The sequence below is a fragment of the Rhynchophorus ferrugineus genome, unplaced genomic scaffold, assembly GCF_030347505.1.
Source record: "Rhynchophorus ferrugineus isolate W39M unplaced genomic scaffold, kcgeb_rfMv2 rfM4, whole genome shotgun sequence".
NCBI lineage: Eukaryota > Metazoa > Arthropoda > Insecta > Coleoptera > Curculionidae > Rhynchophorus > Rhynchophorus ferrugineus.
The window spans coordinates 6,945,379-6,972,134 of NW_027472583.1; the positions used below are offsets into that span (position 1 = coordinate 6,945,379).

The window sequence follows — 26,756 nt, forward strand, 5'->3', positions numbered from 1 at the left end:
AGCATAAGATCACAGAAAGTGAAAAAAAAATTATAGACCAAAACACATTAATGTACCAGCTCAATAGAAAGATATAAATTGCTGTGATAAAACAAAACTACATATACAAAAAGTGTCTATCAAAAAACAGATTAGAAATTTAGACGAATTAGAATTTAAAAAACCCAAGTCAAAATACCATAGGAGAAATTATTCTTGCTTAAGAAATTTATAGTAAATGAAATGTTTCTGAAGACATGGTCTAAAATTAATAATTAATTATTAATGTGGCTTTGTATATACAAATATTCTTGAAACATAGCACTGAAAAGTATGGTTATATACAAGAATATCTCATGATTGAAACACACCGAGTATGTATTAGTACTTGCTATCGATGGTTCCCGAATGAAACTTAATTCGCAAACTATTTGTGGGTTTTTAAATAACTTTTTTTTGGGAGGATTTTTTTAATAATGCCTGGACATTGTTAATATTTCTTTTATTAATGCGTCGTGGGTTACGGGTTTTAAAGGAAACTTTAATATCTCGACAACCTTTCGAAAGATCATCTTCTGCCGTCTTCAGGTTTTGCTTCCACTAGGTATACTTCTCGGTACACGAGTTGCACTGGTCTCCTACTATATGTCCAAATCAATCCACAAAACTCGATTTTGATTTGTGCTGAGGCTCTATACTACCAAATGTTTACAAACTTCTTCAATAAGCTATAGGTAATCGCTAGAGGTTATAAACCAGAAAATGTTATCGACGAAAGGTCAGATTTGATAGTCAGATAGTCCATATAGTATAACATCTCTAAAAATATTAAAATTTCAAAATTACTTGGCAATGCTCCACAATATATTCCTTTACGATATTTGGATAATATTCTATAATATAATTATTATTTAAACGGTTACACTTTGGCAAGAACATTTTGGTTTCTGATGATTTGTATTAAATAATGTATTTATGACTAAACTATGATATAAAAAACTTAGGTATTAATCAACTTCTAAAAAAGAATTTGGAACCATTGTCATAAAAAGAGATCGTTTTTCAATTCATTTTCACAGTGTATCAATGGGAAGGTGTCAAAAGTGAGTAAGACTTTTGCTTTTAACGAATATTGATCATTAGTGTATATATATATATATATATATATATATATATAATTATATATATATATATATATTATCATCGCGATTTTTTATCACCGTGCGCCTCTGGTTCCTGCGGGAGAACCGAGGTTAATTCCCTTTTAGCCCATTAAGGCGAAACGCTAACGTGCATGCGACTGTGGCCCACTCTAACCCACATACATTCTCGCAGTTCTTCAGCGTCCCGATAATTACTTGATGAAACTAATAAAGAGCATCAGTGTTTTAAGCTGGACCGGCCAGTTTTTCCCCGATGCTTTTAGTCTCGGTTATTCGATTTGTCTTCTCGAAAAAGTTTCAGAATCAAGAATTAAATTTAAGGAACGCTGATTTTTTTTGGTGTAGCTTATGGACTGTGACACAATATGTGTTAGGTAATGGCTATGGAATATTTGGTAAGATTTTCTAATTTTGTTATGTATATTTCAACGAAGGTGGCCAAAGAAATATTGGAACTCTTATCTAACACTTCTAGAATGTATAAATCAATGCGATTAATTAGCACTAATATAAATCTTGAAAACTTTGGTAATGATGGACTAGGAAGGAAATTGATTCCCTTAACAATTAAATCATTGGCATTTTGACAAATGTCTTTGTGATTCACTAGATTATAACCGGTAACAAAAAATTGACAAGGTAATAAGTTTGTTGTAACGTTTATTGTGTGTTAACGAACATTGACGTATATGTCCTACGTTGAGTTAAACCAAAGATATTTTAAATGGTAAAAACGAAAGTTTCAAGACAAGCAATATACTATTGAAAATAATCGCTTTAGATCTTCAGTGACAAAATTAAGAAAACTGTAACGAGATTTAATTATGCCCATTATAAAAAAATCCAAGCCCTAGTACTTTTCAAGGGTTTAGAATAGTTGCTTCACTAGTTTCATAAGCACAGTAGGTGGCCAAATTATTAGAGAAGGTAATCGTATTTATGTGATATTTGTGTGTTTTTTATATTTGCTTGAATAAATGACATTGTTTTTAATGGATTAGTTTATCTCAAATAGGTAGTGGTACCATTAATATTGACTTTGTGAAGTGGCAACAAAGTATACGCCCATCATTTCTCAATTGTATGGCGATCCTTCTGATTTAGTCATTGTCCGTTAAAACGCATGCTTTGAGATATTGTTGTTGATTTGATTAATATGATATTGATTGTCTAAATACTATACTTTCGTTACCTCTAACCTAGTCTTGTGTCTAATACAATCGAAAGATAAATAATGCTAAGTATAATAATTCTTTTGCTATGCTTTGTCTACTAATTTATATTTTAATAAAGATGCGACGCGATTACCTCAAATTCCCAACTTTTCAGGAATGGGTAAGTCTTTGGACACTTTTTCAAGAAAAAGTAGCGAGATATAAACACTATTACTGTATTCTACACATTCCCAAAGAGACATAACATAGCAACTATAGCTAAAGTTTCCAAGTATGTCGTCAACAGAATAAAAATTGTTAACTAACTATTGGCAAATATAGCAGAATCATCAATCTCGTACCTATCGAAAAGTCAGAAAGATCTGCCTCGGAAATTGTAAAAAGATAGTTGCTTATGATAATAAACTATGAGGGTGTGAAGGTTTCGAAGAGGATAACCGAGCTCCAAGAGGACCGAAATCCAATTAAATTTCAATATTGTACCTAATAATCTGGTTATTCACTGTATTTCTCTAGGACTACTCAAATAATTGTTCCAGAGTCTTATATTTTCACTGTTTAATATGACAATACTTAAATTGGGCTCTCTTCTGTCGTTTTAGAGGAGATTGGGATTAATGTATTTGCAGTGGAGAGAGGCCCACTACATGAATCAGGAAATTTTAATTTTAATAGCTATAACTACAGGTCTAAAGATCTCAAAACCATATATGATATGTCATTATTACTGAATTTATAGCAAATTTTCTTTTCATAATATTTAAGAAAGAGTTTTCACGTGCCCCTCTGTAGCTTTCAATCAATTTTTCATTAAATTTCGGCTTTTTTAGCTTTTGTTTCCATTGAAATATTTTCGAAATGTTAGTAAATATTTGGCGAACCGTTGCACCTAGGAAAACATCAAAAATAATATCCTGCAAACCAAAATATCCCCTTAATATCAATTGTTTCACACCAGTTGCAGTAAATCAAAGGGAAAATATTCCCAATATATAACTTTATAGAGAACTTGTTATCTAATAATTGTGAAACTATATTTCATGTCATTATCGTAGGTTTGTCCCATCATGCAGTCGAAATTATTTGATAATTAATTTCAACTATGATATAGCATATGGTTGATATAGTCGCCTCACCAAACGCGTGAATTTACAATGGATTAATCAACATAATGGAAAATTTACGGTACACAGTTTTCCCGAAACCTGATTATTTTGACGAAAAGTGTTAAAAATTCTATTTCATAAAAATTTACATCAATTTGTAAGAACACTATATCCAACAAAATATTGTAATAACGTTGTTCCGTTAATAATTAAGGCAATACTTCGCTGACCAAGCAGTTTCTACATCAACGACCAAATCTGAACGCTATGCTAGTCGGCGTAAAGTTTTCCATTCCTGTCAAAATTAAATTATAGTTAAGCCATTAGCACCACCAGACTTCCAGAGCACCGAATAGAACTCAGGTAATGGCCAGAGAGCAGCATAAAGCATTTATTAGTTATTTGATTATTTCAATGCCCCTAATAACTGAACAAGCCATTGGAAGTTCAGACAATTTATTTGCTAATACTAGTTATGTCAACAATTTGCAAATAAGTTTTATGTTCTATAAGGAGTGGAGCAGTATTTTTAGTGAATCACTAAAAGAAACAGTAGGTCTTCTTATTAGGTAATAGGTTATATGTAATTACACTAAAAGAAATAATATATTCCGTAAAATAACCACACAGAAATCCTTTTAGAGTGAGACATTTATTATTGGATAAAAACTTGATTTTAAATATAAAGACTGGGGATATAAATTTACTAAAATCAAAGGCTAACACTACGACAAGCAATTCAAGAAAGGAGTTGAAAACCATTGATTTACTCGATTATTTATTCACGAAGGGAGTATCGCCTAGCTTTTGACAAATAGAAGAGTAGTTCTGAGCTACAATCATTACAAATACTGAACACCAGTATTTAAACGAAAGGACATACTTATATCGAACCTACAACTCTTTACAAAGTAGTGATTAGAAATAGAATTATATTTGTAAAAAATTAACGGAAGCTTTGTGGCACACAAAGCCGACTTTACTGCACTTGCTGATAATGTAACAAAACCGATCAGTATCTACTAGAAAGGAAAGAAAAGCGTAGAAAATCAAATATCTTAATAATGTGAGAGAATACTTTTTGGGATACAAAATAATCTTATCTAAGCATTACCATATTAAGAATAACAATGAACTGAAAATAGAAACCTTATATTACGGACGAAAATACACATTCTCAAGACAACAGGTCCGCACATATCGCGAGAAATACCACTTTGTTCGTCAGATCTAGCACCTTTTAACTTTTGGCCGTTGCATATCTCGAAGAAAAACGGCCTTCCAAGGATATCTATTGGTTTTTTGATATGAAACGAATTATGACAAAACGTTCCCTTATTATCTGACAAATGTTATAGAAGAAACTTATACTTTAATGATTTCCACATCATTATCGATTATGCTATAAATGATTATAGTAGCTAAATAAACAAAATATTACCAATCACTTTAAAATTTCTAATCATTTATTAATAAATGAAGTAGGGTTTTTTCAACTGAATTTTATTTCAATCATATATTTCCCATGTATACTAATGGTTTTATAATGGTACAATGATATATGGGGTTGAAAAAATGCCTGGATATTTTAAATTCGATTTAATATATATGGAGTGAACATAATTGTGAAACATAAACTAATAATAAAATTGATACCCGTTTAAATTTAAAAATATTGGTTCATATATTTAAATAATCATTATAAATAATGTGTAGACTTATTTGTAACATTCTTTATAACTAATATTAACTAAATATGTCTTTGTAACAAGTCCATTATCAAATTTTTGTGCAAATTTTGTGTTGTCTTAGGAATAAAACATTTCTCTTTGTATATTTTTACTATTTCTTCACTTACTAGAAGTTTCAGATACAAATATTAATAATAGAATGAATACAAATATTCAATAAAGAATTGGTCCTGTTTTTTAGCCATTATTTTCAATAACATCGTTTCACAGCTTTGAAAAGTAGATCTTATTTTAGAGTTTCTTTTAAATCTTCCTCAGCCTTCAACGATCTTCCAAAATTACATACTGTTTTTTGCAATAATTTTTGTACTTTATAGTAATTTTTTTAACTGCTGCAAAACTGAATTGTTATCATACGATGTTCTAGTTTAACACTGGGACCGTTATTTAAAAAGTTTCAGTCTCTTGGGTGTTTTTGTGGGGCTAATACAGAATGGCATTAATTGTCAATAGTCAGTGAGGTGTTAGCTAAATAAAACAACAGGCGAGGACCTTATTGTGCATATCACGTAAACCAGTGGATCCAATCATCAAAACCCTCTAGAGACTGATTAGTTCATCACAATGACAAAAAGCAAGATGCAATAACAAACAGAAATTATATACAGATATTTTATTTATAGATATTTTCTATATGTATTTGTTTTCAAGAAATTAGTAAACAAATCTGAACTGAAATAAATATTGCCTAACGTTTAACGTATTTATAATCTTTTTAATTTTCATGGAATTCCTTTTGTTTTATTTTATTATTTTAATGCTTTTAGCATTTAATGTTTAAATTCTTTATTGCTCTAAGCTAGGTCTAAGGAAAAGTGATCCATATTGCTAAAGATGACTTCAGTGAACTTCCGGCAAGCTGGTATCGATGCAATTATATACTAAAAAGGCTAAAGCGGTATGGTTAAAATTCAATATGTAGCACAGAGACCGTAACAATGACAAAATCTATCGAGAGAAAACTAATATTTCTACTACGATCCTTAATATTGATTTCTTTAAATATAATATTACTTGTTCTTTTTTTCTTCAATTTCCTTGCACTATAATCCTTATTTTCTTTTATCACTGCATTTCTGTTTTTAATTTCCCTTATTGATATTACCTTGCGCAGAAAAACATGCCCTCTACTGAATATTAACCATTGCCTACTTTCCTATGCGGATAATGATGGACTTATCCAAACCAAATACATTAGTGGTCGCAATTAGAAGCTATCTTTAGATAACAATATATTGCTGTACAAATTATTACCTGGATCATTTCAATCTTATGGAATTCAACTATGAGGTATTACTAGAAAGTTTAATCATCTATTATTCAAGCTAATAAAAGGACATATCCTACAGAGTTAGAATTAAAATAAGATATTTTACACAGGAGATATCTCACCGAAGTGATCTTCTGCACGTCACATATATTATCATAATAATAGTATTTTGCTTATATATATATATATATATATATATATATATTCATTTAGTCATAGCAACTGGAATAATGACATATGGCTACATAAGTTAAGTCTAACATTTTTTGATAAAAACATATCTGTATATGTATATCATATACAAATATATCTGAAGGACACTGATAAACGTGATGTAACTATATGATTATGAATGTCCTCAAAATTATCAATGTAGAGCGTCAAATTTCATCTTGCTGCAACTCTAAGAACATAGATCCTAAAGAAGTTTTGAATCATTTGCATAAAACTGGATAATACACCAGAAATTATTATTACGATGGTGTTGCCTTCCAACACTTAAACGTATAATGTGAGACTACGTATATATTCAATTCTGCTGGGACCCTGAGTGGTAAACTTTGATAATCCTCTGTATAGACAGGAACTAGCTCCCTTAGATCACCCTTTTTATTCTGGTCTTTGCAAAATTATTTTGATAGTATAGAGACTGCTTCCGAGTTCTATTTATGTCCAAAAATATTAGAAGTTCTATATGTGATCACTACTGATTGATTAGTGACTGAAATTAATATGAATACATTTGATTCGAAAAAAACTTTAATAAATTAACTTATTTCCAAACCACTGTACACACTGGAACATATACTCAATTATATAGATAAAAATAAAACTGACCAGAATATGTATATACACGAAAATAACTACAAATATGTACAAAATAAATTGCTGGAAACAGTTCATTATATTCCCCGAAACAATCAAATATTTCTCGGGATCGAACAGAAATCCGGCGGAGTCCTGAATAACGATCGAAAAATATATAAAATTGGTTATGTCCCAATAAGCCATAAAATTCTACAGATAAAAAATTTTATTTTCATACATAAGTTATACAGACTCTCTCCGTACTGATCGAGCTGAGAGAAAAAATGCCTTTCGTACCGAGACAAGTCTTTTTTGTATTCTTTTTATTATCATTATTGGCGTTTTTACGAGTTTAGATTTAAAATTTTATACGGCATCATGTAGGACATACGACAAATATACTAGAAAAAATGTAATTGGTTTTTTTTAATAACCGATAGCTCTTTGACATTAAACCTCAACATATGTTCTTATCAATTTTTACTAATTTTAGATATAATATATATTTTGCTTTTTATTTTTTCAGAAGTAATGTAAAGAAACTGTTGGGGAATAAACGAACAAATAAGGAATGGTTATTGTATTATGAAAGTACCTTGATCAGCGATATGTTTTGATGAAAATACAATGTATCAATATAAATAAAGGTTATATAAAGTAGATTAGTTATTAAGTGTACTTTTAGAACCTTTTGGTGAACCTTTGATCCTAGTTTCAACGATTTTAAAATTTAGAGAGCCAAAAAAGGTCGAAGACAATGAATTACAAGACTTATTGCACAAAAATCCAACTCAAGTTCTCCAAGAACATTCTTACAGTTTAACAGCTGATGAATAGGCTGCTTGCAGATGTTTAAATGTAAGGGAAATAGCTACAACACGGCATAACTGAAAATGTCATTTCGAATCATTTCAAACTCGCAGTTTCATTACTTGACAGGCAAAAGAAGAAGAGTTTTCTGTGGCAAATTTGTCTAGGGACAATAAGAGGATCTATCCTACCCGTAAGAAATTATGAGAGTTATCAAAATAGTTAAAACATGGACCGAAGATTGAATAGTTGGCAAAACATGTTGCCAGAAATATGGAAACACATTGTAGAAAAAAAATTCCTTGCAATTATTGACAAATATTGAACAATTAACCAACAGATCAAATTAAAGAAACCTATGAAGTTAAGAAGATATATTAGGCTATATTCTCAGATGTAGCACAAGATGAAGCAACACACTGACATTTTAAAATCTCAGGCTACAGAGTATGTAAAGTTAAACAGGCGGAAGCCTACATTACAATAAAAAAGCTAAAGCACGAGTAACACAAGAAAGTAGGTTGGAGTCAATTGTTTACCTACTCTACACATGTGATATACCACAAATGGCAAATATCAGGAGGGCTACATTTGCTGATAACACCGCGATTTATAATGTCGGAGACAATAGCGAAGAAGGCACACGAAAATTACAGGCAAGCGACAATGTAAATAATTGAACCCAATGAAATTTGGAAAATAAAAATTAACGAAATTAAATCTGTATATATGCACTTCACATATAATCAGACCGCATAAGCACCAATAACAATAAATAATACTCATTTAATATAACAACAACGCTGATTATCTTGGAATGAATATTTATGCAAATCTTCAAATCTTCTGGAAGAATATATGTAAAAAAAAAGAATGAGCTGAAGTTTAAATATAGGAAAATGTACTGTTTAATGGGGACAAAATCACAATCATCAGTATAAAATAAATTGCTATTAGACATACGGAATTCAAATATGAGAATGTATTCGAAAAACTATGAAAATGCTATACATATTTTAAAGAACGAGAAGTCCTGAGAAACAGAATACACACTCAAAAGAATCAAACTATTTGATATTTTCTAGTGTAGTGTAGTGAGATGCATTTAATAAAAAGCAACAGCGTTAATACATAAAAATTATTAGAGACTAAGTTAAGGCCCATGTGTCCTCCTAAATATATACCTGGATTTAAGTTATTGTAAAGGTAAATTATAGGTTCGTAAGCAACGACTAATAAGAGTGTAATAAATATATAATAATAATATTTTGATAAATCCAATTTTTTAAATAAATCCGCTTTTAAAGTGAAAAAAGATCATAATATATGTCACAATCTAATAATAAGGGATTAGTAGGACCATCTTACCGTTACCACTGCATTTCTAATAGGTTTTCCATCAAGCATCCACGTCAATTTTGCTGGAGGGACTGAACCAGATGTTTCACACCTAATATCCCGTGTCTTGCTACTGGACAATAGATCGTTAGGCGTTACTATCTTCACTTTACTCGGTTTCACTGAAACAACAAAAAATATGTGTAAATTATCAAAACTTCGGATGCACACATAAATAAAATGCAACAAAATAAATAAACTCAAACGAATAAACGAATCAATCATGACAAGGCGGTGTAGGAAGTGACTGGATAACTACTAGTTAAACGAGACGAGGTGGGTGGTAGATATATGAAACGTGAGAATGACTAAGGAGCTTTTGTTGTCGAAGAAAACATGAAAATATAATTGAACGAAACATATAATTTGTTGGTTCTTCTGAAAGGGATGAAGATAAATTAACATGTACGCGATTATAAAGATAAATGTGAAGGCATTATAATTTTACATAACAATACATCTTTTATACTATATTCTGTTTTAATTTTGGGGTATTTATAATAGATAGGGTAAGTTAAGCATTATTGCATATATTAATTTTATTTAAATATCAAATATATTTTAATATATTAGCCCAAAATTTCAATATCTTGAAATGAATTATTTCAATTAAACTACATCTTGATGACAGGGGATCAGGTAGTGGGAAAAATTAGTAATTAACATTATTTGGAATCATATGTTTGCGATTGTAGTGTAACTAACTTATCTTAACGACAAAGTGGAATATTAAGCTAAAAACACCCTTTTTGATAAAGTATTCTGTTCTACTTTACTTCGATTGAACGTTGTGCTTGAAATTTTGAAATTTCATTGATTGAATAATTTATGGCTTTTTAAAAGAGCTGATTTTTGTATCCAAATAAATTCACAAATTGGCTCAATGGAAGCTTACTGAAATAAAAAAGGTTTTATAGGCAAATTGTTGCAGTATAACTAGATAACATATTATACTATCCAGTTACCATTGATGTAAAATGGACTAAAGGAGCTGGATTAAGATGGAAGTACTTATTTGAGTGAACCTGATAATCTAAGTTAACTATCAGGAAACATTCATGTTCCCAAATTTCTTTCCAAAGATATGTAAAATAAAAATGAAGGAATCTAAACTTAAAAAATGGCAACTCGAAGTCGATTATAGATAGCTTAGTGAAAAAAACTGTAGATGCCAGACACTACCAAATATTTCTGATATATTTGACAAAATGAGAGAAAATAAATAATTGTGACTCTAGAAATCATCAGAGGTTTTCCAAAGACAGTACTCAGTGTGGTCTATGTACAATACAAATGTTTAGGAATGCCATTCAATCATAAGAATAGCAAGAAATTCATAAGAATGCGCTGGTAGGTCTACAGGCAAAGAGGAAAACATTTCTCATTTGATAAGTTGCGTTTGTCCAAGAGCACTAGTGTTAAATTCTGCAACTATTAGTAATAAAAATCGACATTTTATAAGAAGCAATTCGATTTTCTAATTGAATTAGCTTAATAATTGGATTTAAAAAGAGTTTTATTTTATAAAGAATAGTTAATTTTCAGATCGTAGAGTTAGTATAGACCCTTAATGATGAGAATTATTGCGGAAATTATATATAGTTGACAAAAATGTATTTTTTGTTTTTCCTAATACTCGTAGATGGCTTTAATGCTGCATATATCTAGTAGTGCTTATTTAATGAGGCCATTCTCTAGCACTATCGAGAAGTCCTTAGAATATTCTAGATATCACCAGTTTAATCAAACAAAAATTATTGTGCTTTGAAAACGGTGATTCGAGCAGGTATTTTGCTCATGTTTTGTATTAGTTAATCTAAAAAAGAATTTCAACAACAAGAAATTTCGATGTTAAGGATGAACATCAGCTAATCGTTGAAAAAGTCAATGAAATGCTTAATTATATCCAAGTATAACGACGTTTCCCGTTTCACACCATCGTTTATTACTATTGCATAAGAACTGATACAAAAAAACCCAAGTTACAGGGTTGCAGATGAATTAATAGTGAAAAATAAAATGGATATGTGTATCGCTGATTTTCAATTATTAAAACAGATGTAAAGTAGACTTTACGACAATAATGTGCAAAAAAGTTGAAGTTGAAACCAGAAGAAGCTTTCCATTTGTCTGTAAGACTCGCATTGATTAAAGAAAAAGTGTATTCTAAGTATATGATGTATATGAGTATATGATAAATTTCTTGAATCTATCCAAGCCATTAGATTGTTTCTCTACTACGAACAAATATTATTAACATTTCCCCATCTGTTTATTCCCATATCAACTCTCTTAATTTCACGTCTTTAGTTTAAGTTTGTAAGAAATCAGTGGACAACCAGTGATGAAATTATGGCTTTACCTGCCGAAAACGATAAAAACGATACATATATCATTGGTTAAAGTTAAAATGAAGTTGTTACCAAAACCATAAGAAAAAAACGAAATGGCTTTTTTTCTCATCTCATCGTAAGTTTCAAAAATATTACCAAACGAGCCTGTATATGTCCATTAAGCAAGAATGTGTTTTCAACTTCCTCCCAGCATCCTACAGTTACCAGAAACTTTGAAGCGTGACAAAAAACTTAACCCAAATAAGAAACTATGCGCGAATTTTCCTGGCAAACAATTAGCAGTCCAGTTTTTGGTTGACAAATCGGATTTACGACGATAAATTACGTTCGCTGGCAACAAAGAGAAACTCCTGGTCTGGGACGACGGCAGCACTGCAACGTTGCCAACTGCCATTAACAACTCCGAGAGTTTAATCCGAAATCTTGGCCCCCGCAATGGTTACAACACCACCGACCGACCGCCCGCCCACGGTCCACCACCCCCGCCCCACATCCAGTCCGTTCCAGGCCAGGACACGACAATTAGCGACTGGTCTCTGGCTGTGCAGAAAAGTTCGACCTTGTCCAATTGATGCGGATTGATCAGAAATTGCCACAACGTGTAATAACTTCGTCGGGTGGAAGCCGTTGACTGTAGCTTGCTACGGACCGGCGCTAATTCGTTCCTTCACTTCCGGCTGAGTTAATTACCAATGAGCTTGGTTCACACCTACATTTTTATCTCGATGTATTGGCCATAACGTGTTATGACATGATATTTAAGACAAATTCATTATAATTATTGAAATTTTTGTGGTTTGTAATATTTTATTCTTATTAATTGGTGCTTGCATATATTCAGATCCTTTTTTCACTATTCAAAATTCAAAAAGCATTTATTGAGAAAATATGAACCAATCAAAATATTTTCCTCTATCTTTTGCAACATTTTCCGATCTTTCAATATTTTCAACGTTCAAGTGACATCTTTCGAAATCTGGAGTAATAGTTTCATTCGGTTTTAGCGGCTTATACCTAAGTTCTTACACCATGTGCACAGCAAAACTTTATGGCCATGGACATTACGCGGCGTTACCAATGTAGATAGCTCTTCGGATTAACTTACGGCTTTTGCAATTAAAATTATCATAGAAGATGTAGTTTTCATCGCATTCCAAATAGGCTGTAGAAAACTCCTCTTTGTTTCCCTGCCCAGCAAAACTAACATTAGTAGTAGCAGTAAATGTAGTAGTAACAATAGTAACAATAGTAACAGTAGTAGTAGTAATATTTTAAATTTTTAACGTTGATTATTAGCATTCTTTGACTTTTAAATCGATGAAGCTAAAATCCAGAAGTTTCTAAAAGTATTTGATAGAGTACTGATGCACGTTTCCTCAAATTAAACAACAAAGGTAATAATATATATCATGAATTAACTAATAATACGAATAGTCAAAGCCGCAGAATTTTATTGTTAGATTAAATTTTTTAACAGTTGTTTACATCGATACTTGGCATTTTGATAAATAGATATCGCTCGTCAAAATATATTCTCTGAAATCTGCTCTAAAGCTGAAACAAAATCATACAAATTTATTCTTACCCCTTAATAATGGATTCTTCACAGAATAGTTTTAAAACAATAGTTTAAAAGAACTAAATTAGAAAATTATATAGAAAAGCTAGCAACAGATAATAAATGTAAAAATTATGAAATAGAGAAGTTTCTAAACCTCATATAAAAAATATATTCATACTCTTTCTATATTATATTAATTGAATATATAATTATCCTACTGCAACACTAATACAGCATTTGGATATAAGATGAGGAATAATAAAATATCATAAACCTTTAACACCCTAAAATATCTGACTGATCTAAAAAAGTGGAAATCTCCTTCACCATAATGTCACTATGATATTATGACACATTTTTGACACAGATCGTTATATAAGACGCGTTCCAATTAAAGTAAAACTCTTACCTCCCACCTTGCTATGGTCGTATATTTTACGGTTTTAAATTCACGAAACAGTGCTGTCCAACAATCAGGACAAAAGTTTATCGGTTATCGTCATTTATTATCACTAAAGCAGTTTTATTTGAACTTCAACAGCTTTTTTTTTCAGTCAGTAGGTTTATTGTTTTTTTAAATAATTTAATTAAAGATTCAATTTAAGTTAAGCTATTTGTTCTATTTACGATTTAAAATAAACTATATCATTAAGAAAATTATTGGTTTGCCTTTAGGAAAAATGATAAGTCAATTCATATACGTCTGTATTACTTTCTACTATTATTGGATCATCGATAAAACGTCGCATTTCGTCAAAAAATTATCATTACTGTACACTCGAGTTAATATCTCATTAGGTGGTTAAGCAATTCATAACATTGTTAGTATATTGTTATGTTTTCTGTTTGTAATCTAAATGAATCACAATAACTGTAGGTAATAAAGTAATACACTGCAATATATTGCTATTATTTACAATTTCAATTGTTAACAAATTGCTCTAGTACATATCTGAAATAAAAGGAATATTAACTGAAAAACCAATTAATGTTATTTCCAATAAAGTAAGAACGAACCTTCAAGAAGTGGTACAGAACTGACGGATTTACCTATTAGTTTTTAGGTCATTAAGTGGTTTGCCAGGTTACCTATTACATCCATCATTGTATTTTGTCAACAATATCCATCGGTGAAAATACAAAAATTCCATTGAAAATTATTGAGTTGTTCATTGTTAACAGATAATAACTATATTGAACTTAAATGTAGTTTAAATGCAAAAAAACTTCCAGACCAGATTAGCAATTGATAAACCAATAGCGAAGAAGCGCGAAAATGTATCTATAATTGTGATAAACCAGTACGATTATTTAGACAAGGTATCGCCATGTTGCCAAAAATATTAGAAAAATTATGATCATCGTTTAACCAAACACAATCACTAAATTCAAAAATATTTCATTCACGCGATGGCCGTTGAAAAATAGTTATTCCAATGTCTTTCCGGTAAAACAGTCAATGCACGTCATCAAAATTTATAACGTCAGCCGCCTATAATTAGAATTTTACTTTACAACCTTTGCCGGTCTGTAACTCTTAATAATTATCATTAATAATGGTCATAGGGTCGAACAGTATTAACACAAACTGAATTTTATAGATTGGTTCGATTACATGTTCCGACGCACCACAGATAACTTTATCTCTTTTTAACTAGCCTAAGCTAAGAAGGAAAAATTCACCCCGAGTATAAAATGAATTTTACGTTTTACAAACTGTTTAATTCAAGTTAAGCTATTTGTTCTGTTTACGAATTTATTTAAAATTAACTATATCATTAAAAAATTATTGGCCTGCCTATAGGAAAAATTATAAGTAAATTCACATACGTCGTAGTTAGCATCTATATTACTTTCTACCCCTAACTAAACTATTCGCATTTCACGTATTTGGCGGTATCTTCACAAGACGGCATAGGCTGTGTTATTGGATAGACAATATATTACTAATTCTCATATAAATCTTCTATAAAATTGATATATCGATTTTTTAAATACGTAAAACTTTTTCTAAACTTCGCATAGTCCAAGAATTGCATTATTTTTAAGGAACCAATATAATGTGGTCAGAGCTGCCTTCTTGTTTGGTTCCATATTGGTTGGTTACCATATTTCCATTCGATGTGTTTTGTTTTGTATGGATTTAATTTTGAGTTTGTTTGCATTTATTTTCGAAATGTTATGATCTGTTAGTTTTTTAAAGACACTTACAGAAGACAGTAATGGGCACTTCACGAATTATGTCTCCGGCTATCTCAGAGGAGGAAGCCCGACACTCCAGACGTGCCCCACGGAGTTCTCGTCCCACCGACTTGATTACCAGCTGATTCACCGTAGTCAGAGAGTTCCGACTCGAATCCACAACGGTGTCCAGCACGGTGTTGTTCAGCCACCACGTCAGCGACGGCTTGGGACGTCCTGAAAAGCAAAAGACAAGTTACAAGGACCGAGCTTCGATAAGCGCGTTTAACGGGCGATGGTTAGTCGAAATATCAAGTGAGCAAATGGCGTCTAGGTTATGCGATTTATGCGATGGCGTGGCGTATCGTCGTTAGAAAGCGAAGCGTAAGGCGGAGATGTGGAAAATGTCATAAATATGAAATAAAACAATGTTTAACTTAGGAAAGCTAAACAGTTGCTCGCTAATAAAGAGAGGAATAAACAGGAACGATCAAGGAATATAGCGTGTCGTGACTGAATATTTTAACTCAATCGATCATCATGGTAATAAAAGCTATTTAATAAACCACTTAAAGCTGAATGGAATTTGCCATGTTTTATATTCTTTATATGTATAAAAAATTCATAAGAAAAATGTGCTCTGTAGGTTAATCACTACTGTATTTAACTACACTACTATTTATAATTTATTTATAAAACTGTTCAATTCCTAAAATATATCTATCAATTTATTCGCATAACCACATAATTCATAACTCTTCAGAATGATACATAGATGGCAGCACTGCCAACTATATTGTAGCAACCGATCTCTACCACTACATGTACCACCACCCATATACCAGTGGTACCATGCGGTCCTAGTGACATCAGCAAATAAAATCAGCTAATGAACCAGGGTAAAGTATACCTCTTTCTTTCTACCTATTTACTCAATCATATTAAGCTTGTCCTATACTTATACTCCTATCGTTGACCACGATATACCTAAATAAATCCAATCAAAATTTAAACAGTGTTTGTTTTCATGTCCATTTTTTTCTCCTGTAATAATAACAGTGAATACAGTAAGATAACAATGGTCCCAAGACACTACCCTGCGGAAATACAACCGAAAAAAGGTTTAAGTATTGGGAAAACCTTCATGTTCATGCAAAAGTCTAAAGCTTCTTTTAAAAAGATATGATTCCAGAAGTCGACAGTAAATCCACTATAGCATTTTGCTCATTTTGTAGATTAATACCGAACTCGATCAAAAGATTGTGAGACGTGCAGGAATACTGCAGGGTACTATTTATTTTCTTCAAATTCCTTTTTAACAACTGCTGCTACTCTGTGCACCTGGCCGATTGTGGCGATTTCGAAATCCAAGCAGGAAACTCGATATATAAATGGTTTAATACGTCTTTACAGGAGTTTATCAAGTAATCATGATATCGCAGGTATTAGTGAAATAAGCCTATTTAGGGGGTTCTTTAAGCATAACTATTCGGGCAACCTCAAGACATTCCTGACATACAAGATGAAGACAACATAACTTCAACTTCAAACAGGCATTAAATTTAAATGTCAACGTGATAATTGCTTTTCGTGGCAGCATTTCCAATAACCTTGGTGAGATATCAAAAATTCCAGGAGCCTTTTTAGGCTTGATATTGTAGTCAATTTCTGTGGCAACTTGCATTGGTGAAATCAGATTTACAGTAACATCGGGCTGTTCAGCTTATTGAAAACATATAGTGATGTTATGGTTGTAATAGTGAATTTAATAGTAATTTTGCTGTAATTGGTGCATATCTTATTTTATATAGTTGTATCTATATACATCTATAGTTGGATAATCATTTGGTCATACAATCTTCTCTGGTATTGAGCTTATTCCTCACTCAAGCAACGTATCAGTTCCAACAGCCGCCAAATTTGATTTGGTAGTAGAAAATGAAGACAGTATGGAGATAACGTGAGTAACCAAGTCCTTAACATCCTATGACCTTGGCTGTAAATAAAATCTTGATTTGATAGAGGAGACGAACACAGCGTGATACAGTATGATCACATGTGATATTTCTGTACAGACACCGTCAACCACATTTATTTCATTATTGTTTTTCACAACAAGACTTTTTTTTCAACAATCTGCCCGTGGGCAATATGTATTATCATATGATTTCCGTTATATGATTTAACTATACTGACATGTAGAAGATCAGTTCAGTAAGTGCTCTGCTGTACAACTTATAATCTAGATCTTATTCTAGATACTATTCTAGCTTTTCTTAAAGTCTATCCTAACTTATCATAAAGTCTATTCTAACTTATTCTAGAGATTATTAAATATAACTCTGCGTGTCTATTAATCAGTTCGTATGGTAGTTTGCGTTTGACCATATGCACTACAATGTCATCGCGCACATTTAACTGTTTGGCGAGTGCATTTGGATGCACTAATACTAATAGTCTTTCAGAGTATTTCGCAGCAGTAATACTTCGAATCACACTCGTTATGGGTTCTAAGGGGATATCGCGCTGAATCAGTTTGTTGGAGACGTAATAAAGGGCACCGACGATGACTCGCTTTATTCTGGAACCTCTGGAGGATGCCTACGTTAGATTTGCTAGTTGTACCCCACACTCCAATACCTTAGGTCCAAATGGGCCTAAGTGTTGACCCAGCCAATACATTTGGTTTAGTTTAAGCCCAAGCTGTTTGCGTTTTGTCACTATATGTTTTTTCCATGTCAAACGTCGATCAAAATGCATTCCCAGGTATCTAAGGTTGTCGGCTTGCGGAAGTTCAAAATTATTCAGTTTTACTGACGGATAAGTTCTTCTAAAAATGGTGAATGTCACATGGGTAGATATTGTCTCATTTGCTTTGATATGCCACGTTTTCAACCACAATTCATCTGTGTTAAGATAAAGTTGAAGGTTTCTTGTAGCTGATATTGGATCATCGTGTGATGATAGAATCGCTGTATAATCAGCATATGATGCAACAGTAGTGTTTCTTGAGGGCGGTATACAATAGATATAACAATGGGCCAAGAACAGTGCTCTGCAGAATACCAGAATATATTGGATGTAGGTGTGTATTCGTCACAACTAACAGTGTATTCGTCAGCCTGTTTGACAATAAAATGTCTATCTGTGTGGTATGATATCAGCAGTTGAAAGTGCGTATGAGATAAAAGCTTTATCAATTTAACATGCAGTCCAGTGTGCCATACCTTGTCGAAAGCTTGAGATATATCGAGAAATGCCGCGGAGCAATATTTTTTATCGTTTATATTTTTGCTAATTTGGTTGACTAATCTATGTATTTGTTCTATTGCTTCATGTTTACTACGGAAGCCAAATTGATGGTCTGTTATAAAATTTTTCTCCTCTGCGATTATTATGAGTCTCTTAATGTCTAGTATTTCAAAAAGTATAGAGATCACAACTAACAGGCTTATAGGATGATAAGAGGAGACGTCTTTTGATTTTTTCCTATGTTTAAGAATCATCATGATTTGAGCCAGTTCCCAAGTGCTAGGAAAGTAATTAAGTCTTAGCATGAATGTTATTAATTTGATGCACTTCTCTGGAAGCTCTTTTAAAATTCTTGCAATAATTAGGTCAAGCCAGAAGCTTTTTTAGCATTGGTTTTACTTGCTTAACAGTACATTTCTCATGTGGCAGATACATTTGAAACGCAGTGTTAAGAAAGTCATCTATGTTATTTGTTCTGTTGCGGATGTTAAAAAAAAATCAAGAAGGAGAACAAGAAGACAACACAAACTAAATTTGTGTATTTATAACCCCCTATTTTTTATGGTAATATCATCAAATACATAAATAAATACAGAATAATTTAATAAACTGGACATGTAAAATTATGTGTCTGTGACAACCCCTATAGAAAACAACATACACTTCTTTCCTCGGGCTTTATTTTTATTTAATCCTAATACTGAACCAGACTGACCCTAGTAGACAACATAGAGCGTAATGTTATGGCGGTATTGTTCGCATAAAGACGTACGAGCAGGTCGTAGTTCCGAGACACGACACTTTTCCTGTGCAAAGATTTCCCGTCACCGAAAATAAATCGGTCCTGCCTCACCTGCGTTGACCTGCCGTGACGCGGACCCTGTTCGTGTCCTTTCCGCCTGCCCGTAACTTTACAAATGGCTTCGTACTCCGCAAACTTATCTACCCTCTGTTTACCAATGTTACAAGCATTAAGACATGAGATTTTATTCAGTTAAGGTCCCCGTTTTTTTATAGTTGCTATTATATTAACATCCGGTTTATTAAATGATATTAATTTTTATGAAATATTAGATACGAAAAATGTACTGTTGTGATGAAAACATAGGAATATAAAGTAGTAGTTAAGCAGCAGTGTATTTTTTTTTTCGTCAAATAAAGTGATACTCTTGGGATAACATTTGTTTATACCAATTTTGACGGCAATAAAAAACGAAGGTCTCAAAGATTTTTTGAAACAAGAAAATGTCGAAAACTAAAGGAGCTAAATCAGGCCAGTTAGGCGATTGTGGAAAAGTTGGAGAGGAATTTTTGAAAAAATCGCCAATAACCAATGCTCCCAGAATAAGAAACCAACAGTCATTATTGGCTACAATTTTAACTTCGTAAATGTTCGTTTAGCTTCTCTTAAATGATGCATTAATAAAAAGATTTTTACCTCTAACTATTTTTTTTGAAAAAATGTCCCAAGCTATACCAAGTCAGATTTATTTTAAGAACTAATGCAGCTATAGACATGCAGCTGAAGTACTTGTATTGTGTTAATATTACTTCTCGCAGAACTTCCCGTAACCGAGTTCCCTAGACCCACATATGTTCTAGCATCTGCCTTTACATAAACAACTTAACTGTACCGATAATTTAGATTTTCTTTCCAAAATACATTTTATTATATTTAAATTCAATTTATTTTCCATTCTTTTTGATATGCTCTTTTCAATGAAGTTTGGCATCGGGATCCATCCCAAGATGGCTTGGCGTTGTAACTACATGGGATAATATAACTATTGTTCATATTTAAAGATGTATGAACAGTTTGATTGTTGGTGAAGTGAATATGCACTGATTTACTCTCATTGACATTATATATTATTACTGTCGCAGTTTTCTGGTTGCTTCTTTGGTATTGTCAAATAGCTGGTAACGCGGTGTCATCAGCAAGTGTCAAGCATAGTAATATTTTCTGTTTGTAGTATGTCACATGCATAGAGTAAGTAAAGAACGGGACTCGAAACATTGCCTATAAATCTGCTATGTTTATTTCATCATTAAATCAGTTTATATATATATATATATATATATATATATATATATATATATATATATATATATATATATATAACATATAAAATAGTAGCACATTTTGAAAAACGGCCAATTGCCTAGTTTATAATGTGGAGACTGGGGAATTGGCATGCTGGGGTATTAATAGTTTCACCAAGGAAAAATTGTAAGGCTATAGCTTTAGATCTTTGCTCAAAATGAGGCTTAACTATACATTACCCAGTTTTGAAACACTTAAGCATATCAAAATTTAAAAATTCATATTGTCACAAACAAAACATTAATTTAAACATTAACATTAACTTTAGAATCCTTTGAAATTTTTTGGTATATTTTCAAACAGGAGGAAAGCTTGCCAATTAATTTAACTCTTGAAGACATTTATAGGCTTCAGCTTCAAGCTGTATGTAAAAACCCTATTCAAGGTACCAACTTCTTTATTCTCTTTCACGTAGTAACATAAAAAAATGGAAAGTTTATTTTGAGACCCCTTATAGTAAAAATGTATTATATGACTGAAACATAACAGCTTCGTTAATAAGACACCATATTTTATTATGTTTCAGATAAAACTATTTCTCCATCAGCCTAAATTTAATCCATTAAGGAAAAAAACAAACAAAACAAATGATAGTCTGGCGATGTTATATGATATACCTATTAAAACTTCTCAGCCAGCTAGTGTTACTTTTTCCATCCCTTAGACTATAGTTATGATAAAAAATCTTTTGATTTATTCAATCTAGTCGTTGTTCTATTTCTACTACTTTTAAACATTAATACTAGTTAATATTTAGCATGTAGAGATCCCATAATAAGCTGTTCAATTTCAGTTCTAATCAACGTTCAGTTCTTATATTCTCGTTTTTGGTGCTTTGTGTTTTTTTTAAATAGTATTCACAATTTTTCGAACTGTTATTTGTAAATATATATCATGTTCTTGAGACACCGTATATTTTTTCTCTAGTAGTTTCGTTACAGTCTAAGATTTTCTTCGGTTTTTGAGATAACTCTTCATATTAATCTAGTTTGATAACACTAAATAATACCAAATCATTTGTCTCTTTTCGATAAATCTAATGCATCCTTAAGCATTTTTTTAGTTATATATTTTCAGTTCTATGTCTCTTTATGACACATTTAATCTTTCAGTTGATTCATCAGAGGATATTATTGTGTGTATGTACTTCTAATGAACCTATTATATGTGATATGTTTGATAAATCCTTCTAAGTTGTTAAAAACCAAACATTATTATGTGTTTTCTTTTTCAAGGACTACATTGTATTAATAAAGGTTTAGTTTCGAGTCCTGTATAATTTTAATAAACCTTTCTTAATTTTCAACAACCAGTCTCACTCATTTCACCATTTAAGCAATATTTAAACCAGATGACCTGTATAGTCAAGGCTATAACCAGATATTACATAACACATGTACATGAGTAGGAGAGTACAACAAGGGCTCAACATCGACTAAAATAGGAATGGTTAGTAGCTGACACCATGCATAAAGGATATAAGTTAGGCCTGATATTGTAATTGTATCTTTCATTTAGACTTCGAAGCAGCGAATGGGAAAAGGAGGTTTGAATATCATTTAACGAAGTCAATCACATTGCGTCTTAGCTATAATTTTGTACTATCTTATATGCTAAAGAATTTCAATTTTTTTTCCTGACACTGACATCTTTGATCAAGACATCGAGAGACAACATATAGATAAAGAACACCAGGGACACATGAATATTTACATGATTATTCAATATTTAATTTGCCACAAAATTGAGAGAGGTAAAATACTCATATCAATAGAATTATATATAGTTAGGGAAAATTATAAAATTTACGTCAATTTTTCTATTATTATGTCACTATTTCACACAATACAAACCTCCATTAACCTGACATGATAAGAATAACTCGTGTCCTTCCAAAAATGGCCCAGCTGATACTCCAATCTTAACTTCACGGCCCTCGGCATCGAATATTTGAGGACTACTAGGTTGGTCTGTAAAACAATAAACCTACAATTACGTGAAGGTGTTGGAATAGAAGTATGTTTACCGATCAATGTGAGATTAACTTGGAAATTTCGAGTTGGTGAGTTTACAAAGTCGACGCGACATCTAAATAAGCCTTGATCGTTGGAGTTCACGTTCTGGATCCTGAGTTTGGTCGTGAAATTCTCCTCGTCGGCGATGAAGTAAGATCGTCTGCCTATATCGTCGCTGATGGCAAAATGAGATGCTTTCGACAAAGGCTCCTCTCGAGCATCCAAACTGTAATAAAAAAATTTGTATTGTTTTAAAAAACATTATAAAATGTCATGTATAAGAATAATAGAGTGTAACTAAGACAAATATTTAGTGCTTGATAGTAAATTTGAATAGATAAATTGACAGTGCTTGAATGATTGATAGCAGTTGTAATGCAAAAGTTCTAGTATTATATCAAACATTTTTTTGCTTTCTTCTTTTTGATTACTTCCTGTAATTCTGTTTAATTTATATCTTTAACATATTTTTGTGCTGTGAAAAATTTCATCCAGAAAATTGATGCATATTAAGTAATGAATCATAATTACAAGCCCTGAATCCCAATATGGCTGCAAATGTGTGTGATATTAGATAGAGTAAGCTACGCCAGCTGCTATATATCTCCAAGGAATAATTGATAGTCGTAATTATTAATAAATAAATGACTAAAATTAACAAACAATAGCAATCTTTGAAAACCATTGTTTTATAAGATGGAATTAATCTGATCTAACTATAGTAATTTTAGGACTAGCAGCTGTAAACCAAGGCTTTCAGAATAATCAAATAAAAAAGAGTATTCTGGGGCGATGGAATCTGAGCTGAAAAGTCGAGTCCTTTGTTCTTAAGATCGTTCTTGTAAATCAGTGAAGTGATGTTTTAATAAAATTATCATATTGGAGTGTGACTGTTTAATAAATAGTCCTTCTTTATTATTCTTATAATATCATCAATATGTCATGTATAATTATGGGACGTAACACCTAGCCCAAATTTTGATTAGAAACTCGGCTTTTTATTCTTCTTAGGCAATGGCCTAAAACCCGACAAAAAGAATCATCCTTGTCACGCCAGTAACCAGGCTGGGTTAGACCGGAAGTCCTCTAAAATGATTTCTAAGTTGGTCGCTGGCCAGTCGGTAGACTTAATGCCGAGTATCGTGGTTCGTAGCCCACGCTAAACAGTATGTCCAGTGCAGATAGACTACAGTTGGTCAAAAGGAGACTTAAACATATTTTAAAAATATAATTTTTTTCGCGTTTTGCTCGAAAACACTTTTTCAAGACGGTTAACATGATATCTAAAGTAATGCTTAATTGAATTTTAATGCGAAGCTTCTCTACGCATTCTTCTGTCGTATCAAAATTATAACAATTATTTTTCTTAAATTTTAATTTAATACAATTTTTTAATTTTTTTTAGTTTATTTTTAATTAACAAAAATTTCTTATATTTTAAACTGTTGTAATTTGACAAAAAAAATAAAACCAAAAACAACTCAATGGCTTTTTAAACCATTTTCTGGAAGATGCTGATTATATTTCCACACCTAATACTTAACATCTTTCAAATGTCATTAACTGTAAAGCGCGAGCAATCGATTAAATAACTTTTCCTTTTCCATTCCCTTATTATATCGCGTTTCGAACTCTTCCAGGCATAATAATCTTATAACGATTCGCGTTTCCACTTATTGCCTCCGTTCAGTTCTTGTTGATCGGCACCGGCTCCTAGTCCCGGTTACCACAGTCACGAACAGCACGCCGTGGGTATGGCGCGCGGTCTTTTTTCCACCCCCACATGGAGTCTAGACGTCGAAACGATTGTGTTTGACTGCTACGTCGTCATCCCGAACCTGTTTCGCTTCTAATTAGGCTCGCCTCCCAACAGGTGCCCTTTATAAGGGCAATTAATAATGGCGAAAATGAAATTAACACCGTCAGATAGATTGATGTCGCGCGACAAGGTCTCTCTCTCTGCTATTTTAAGGACCCTGCGACATTAGACAAGGTAAACATAAATCAAGTACAACGAGACAGAAAATGATGTCGCTGGGACCCTCGGTGATGTTTCGTTTTATATAATTTTTTGCCCGATCTCTTATTATAGGCATTTTAATTTAGTTCTTTCCAGCTCAATGAAAGCTCACTTGAATTAGCTTTTTATATTTATAAATCACTGCATAGTCTATTCAAAATAACAGTGAACTCTCGTCATCAAGAAGTTTAATGTATTGCATGCTGCAATTTGTAAATTAGTTTTAGAATCAGACAATATTTTCCTTCTTATTTTTTTCTAGTTTAAAAGAGATATTATGCTATTTGTCCGGGTAGCCCAGTTGTCAAACGTCTGCAAAATTGTTCAAATAATTAAGATAACTAGTATGTAAAGGGACAAACGTTATTTTAAAGTTTTGACAGTTTTTAAAAATTTCAAATCGCTGCTTAAGTGTCCATTAAAATTCACTAGAGAGTTTTTACTGTTAAATATTAATTTGCAGCCGTTTTTATTGAAAATTGTTTTTAGCGTGTTGCAAACTTAATGAATATTAGTAGGGAGACAGTCACTAAAATATCTCAATATTAAAAAACAACGTCTTGGATTCGCCGAAAGATATTGTTCTCATACGAAGCCGGTGACGAATGAAGATCAGTTTGATATTAGGTCAATTAGTGATCAAATATATGAAATCTAAAAAAACAGTGAGCAGCTTTTTCAATATGTTCACAATTTAATACACTTATTTCAGAAGAACTGTTGATCTTGGAAGTATTCGAGAAAGCTTAAATATATGCAGCTCTTTGAGACATGTAGAACATCCCTTTGTACTCTATTGGGTGTAACAGCATTTAAATGGTGTATAGATGACCCCCCAAGAAGTCTACTGGAACTTCCAGACATAGCTTTTAAAATATTATAATTTTTAAAAGTGTTTTTTAAAGATTAACTTATTATTTCAATTTCTGTATTCAGATGAATTGAATACATTGAAAAATATATTCGCAAATGGTGCAATTGTGAGCAAGTTTTAGATAGATTGAAAATTAACAGCTTAGTTATTCTGAATATGGAATTATAATTGAATGCTGAGAATTATCAGGACATGATGATACGCGTGGATTCAACTAAAGGTTATAAAGTAATAGTTTACTCTTTAAATATTTTATCAATATTTCCTGCTTTCAATCAATAAATGAATGTGCCATTTAATGGTTATAATTTTCCTTTTTAGCCGGCTTGGTGGCGTTGTGGTAAAGGCGGTGGGACGGTTGTCCTATCGTTGAGATAGCCGCGGGTTCGAATCCTGATGGGGCATGGTCGTAAATGTATGTTTGTGATTGTTTAAAATTTATGAATGTTCTAAGCAAGAGTGTAAAATCCGACAAGGAAAATGATCCCCGTCACGCCAGCAACCAAGCTGGGTGAGATCGGATGTCTTCTGGGATGATTTCTAAAGGAGATCACTCGCCAGTCAGTAGACTTAATGCTCAGGACCGTGGTTCTGAGCCCATGTTAAACTTTAGGCCCAGTCCAGATAAACGCATAGTTGGTAAAAGGAGATTAAAATATATTTTAAAAAATCCCTTTTTTAAATATTTTATAATTTTATGTTTTTTCTTCTTTCTAAACTATATAAAAATTGCCTATTTTTCCGTTATTTTGATTTGTCAATATATTTTAATATACAAGCTTTAATATAATAACTTTAAAAGTTAAGATTACATATCGTACATTGATTGTATATTAAAAGTATTGTCTTAACAAATTTTAGCAGAATAACATAAAATGTTTTTATTTTATATTTTTTTCTCTACCACCAAAGAAAGATGATAGTTATGGGGATATA

General features: G+C 31.9%; 1 protein-coding gene across 1 annotated transcript in view; it reads right to left on the reverse strand.

The window, feature by feature from the left end:
• The window catches only part of side (motor axon guidance molcule sidestep), a 278,234-nt gene that overhangs the window by 183,162 nt on the left and 68,316 nt on the right, over window positions 1–26,756 (reverse strand). The window contains exons 3-6 of the mRNA XM_076404051.1: window positions 22,938–23,152; window positions 22,765–22,881; window positions 15,586–15,792; window positions 9,430–9,581 (exon numbers count right to left, since the gene is read on the reverse strand). Of these exons, the coding sequence (XP_076260166.1) occupies window positions 9,430–9,581; window positions 15,586–15,792; window positions 22,765–22,881; window positions 22,938–23,152 (691 nt within the window). The remainder of the gene's footprint in view (window positions 1–9,429; window positions 9,582–15,585; window positions 15,793–22,764; window positions 22,882–22,937; window positions 23,153–26,756) is intronic.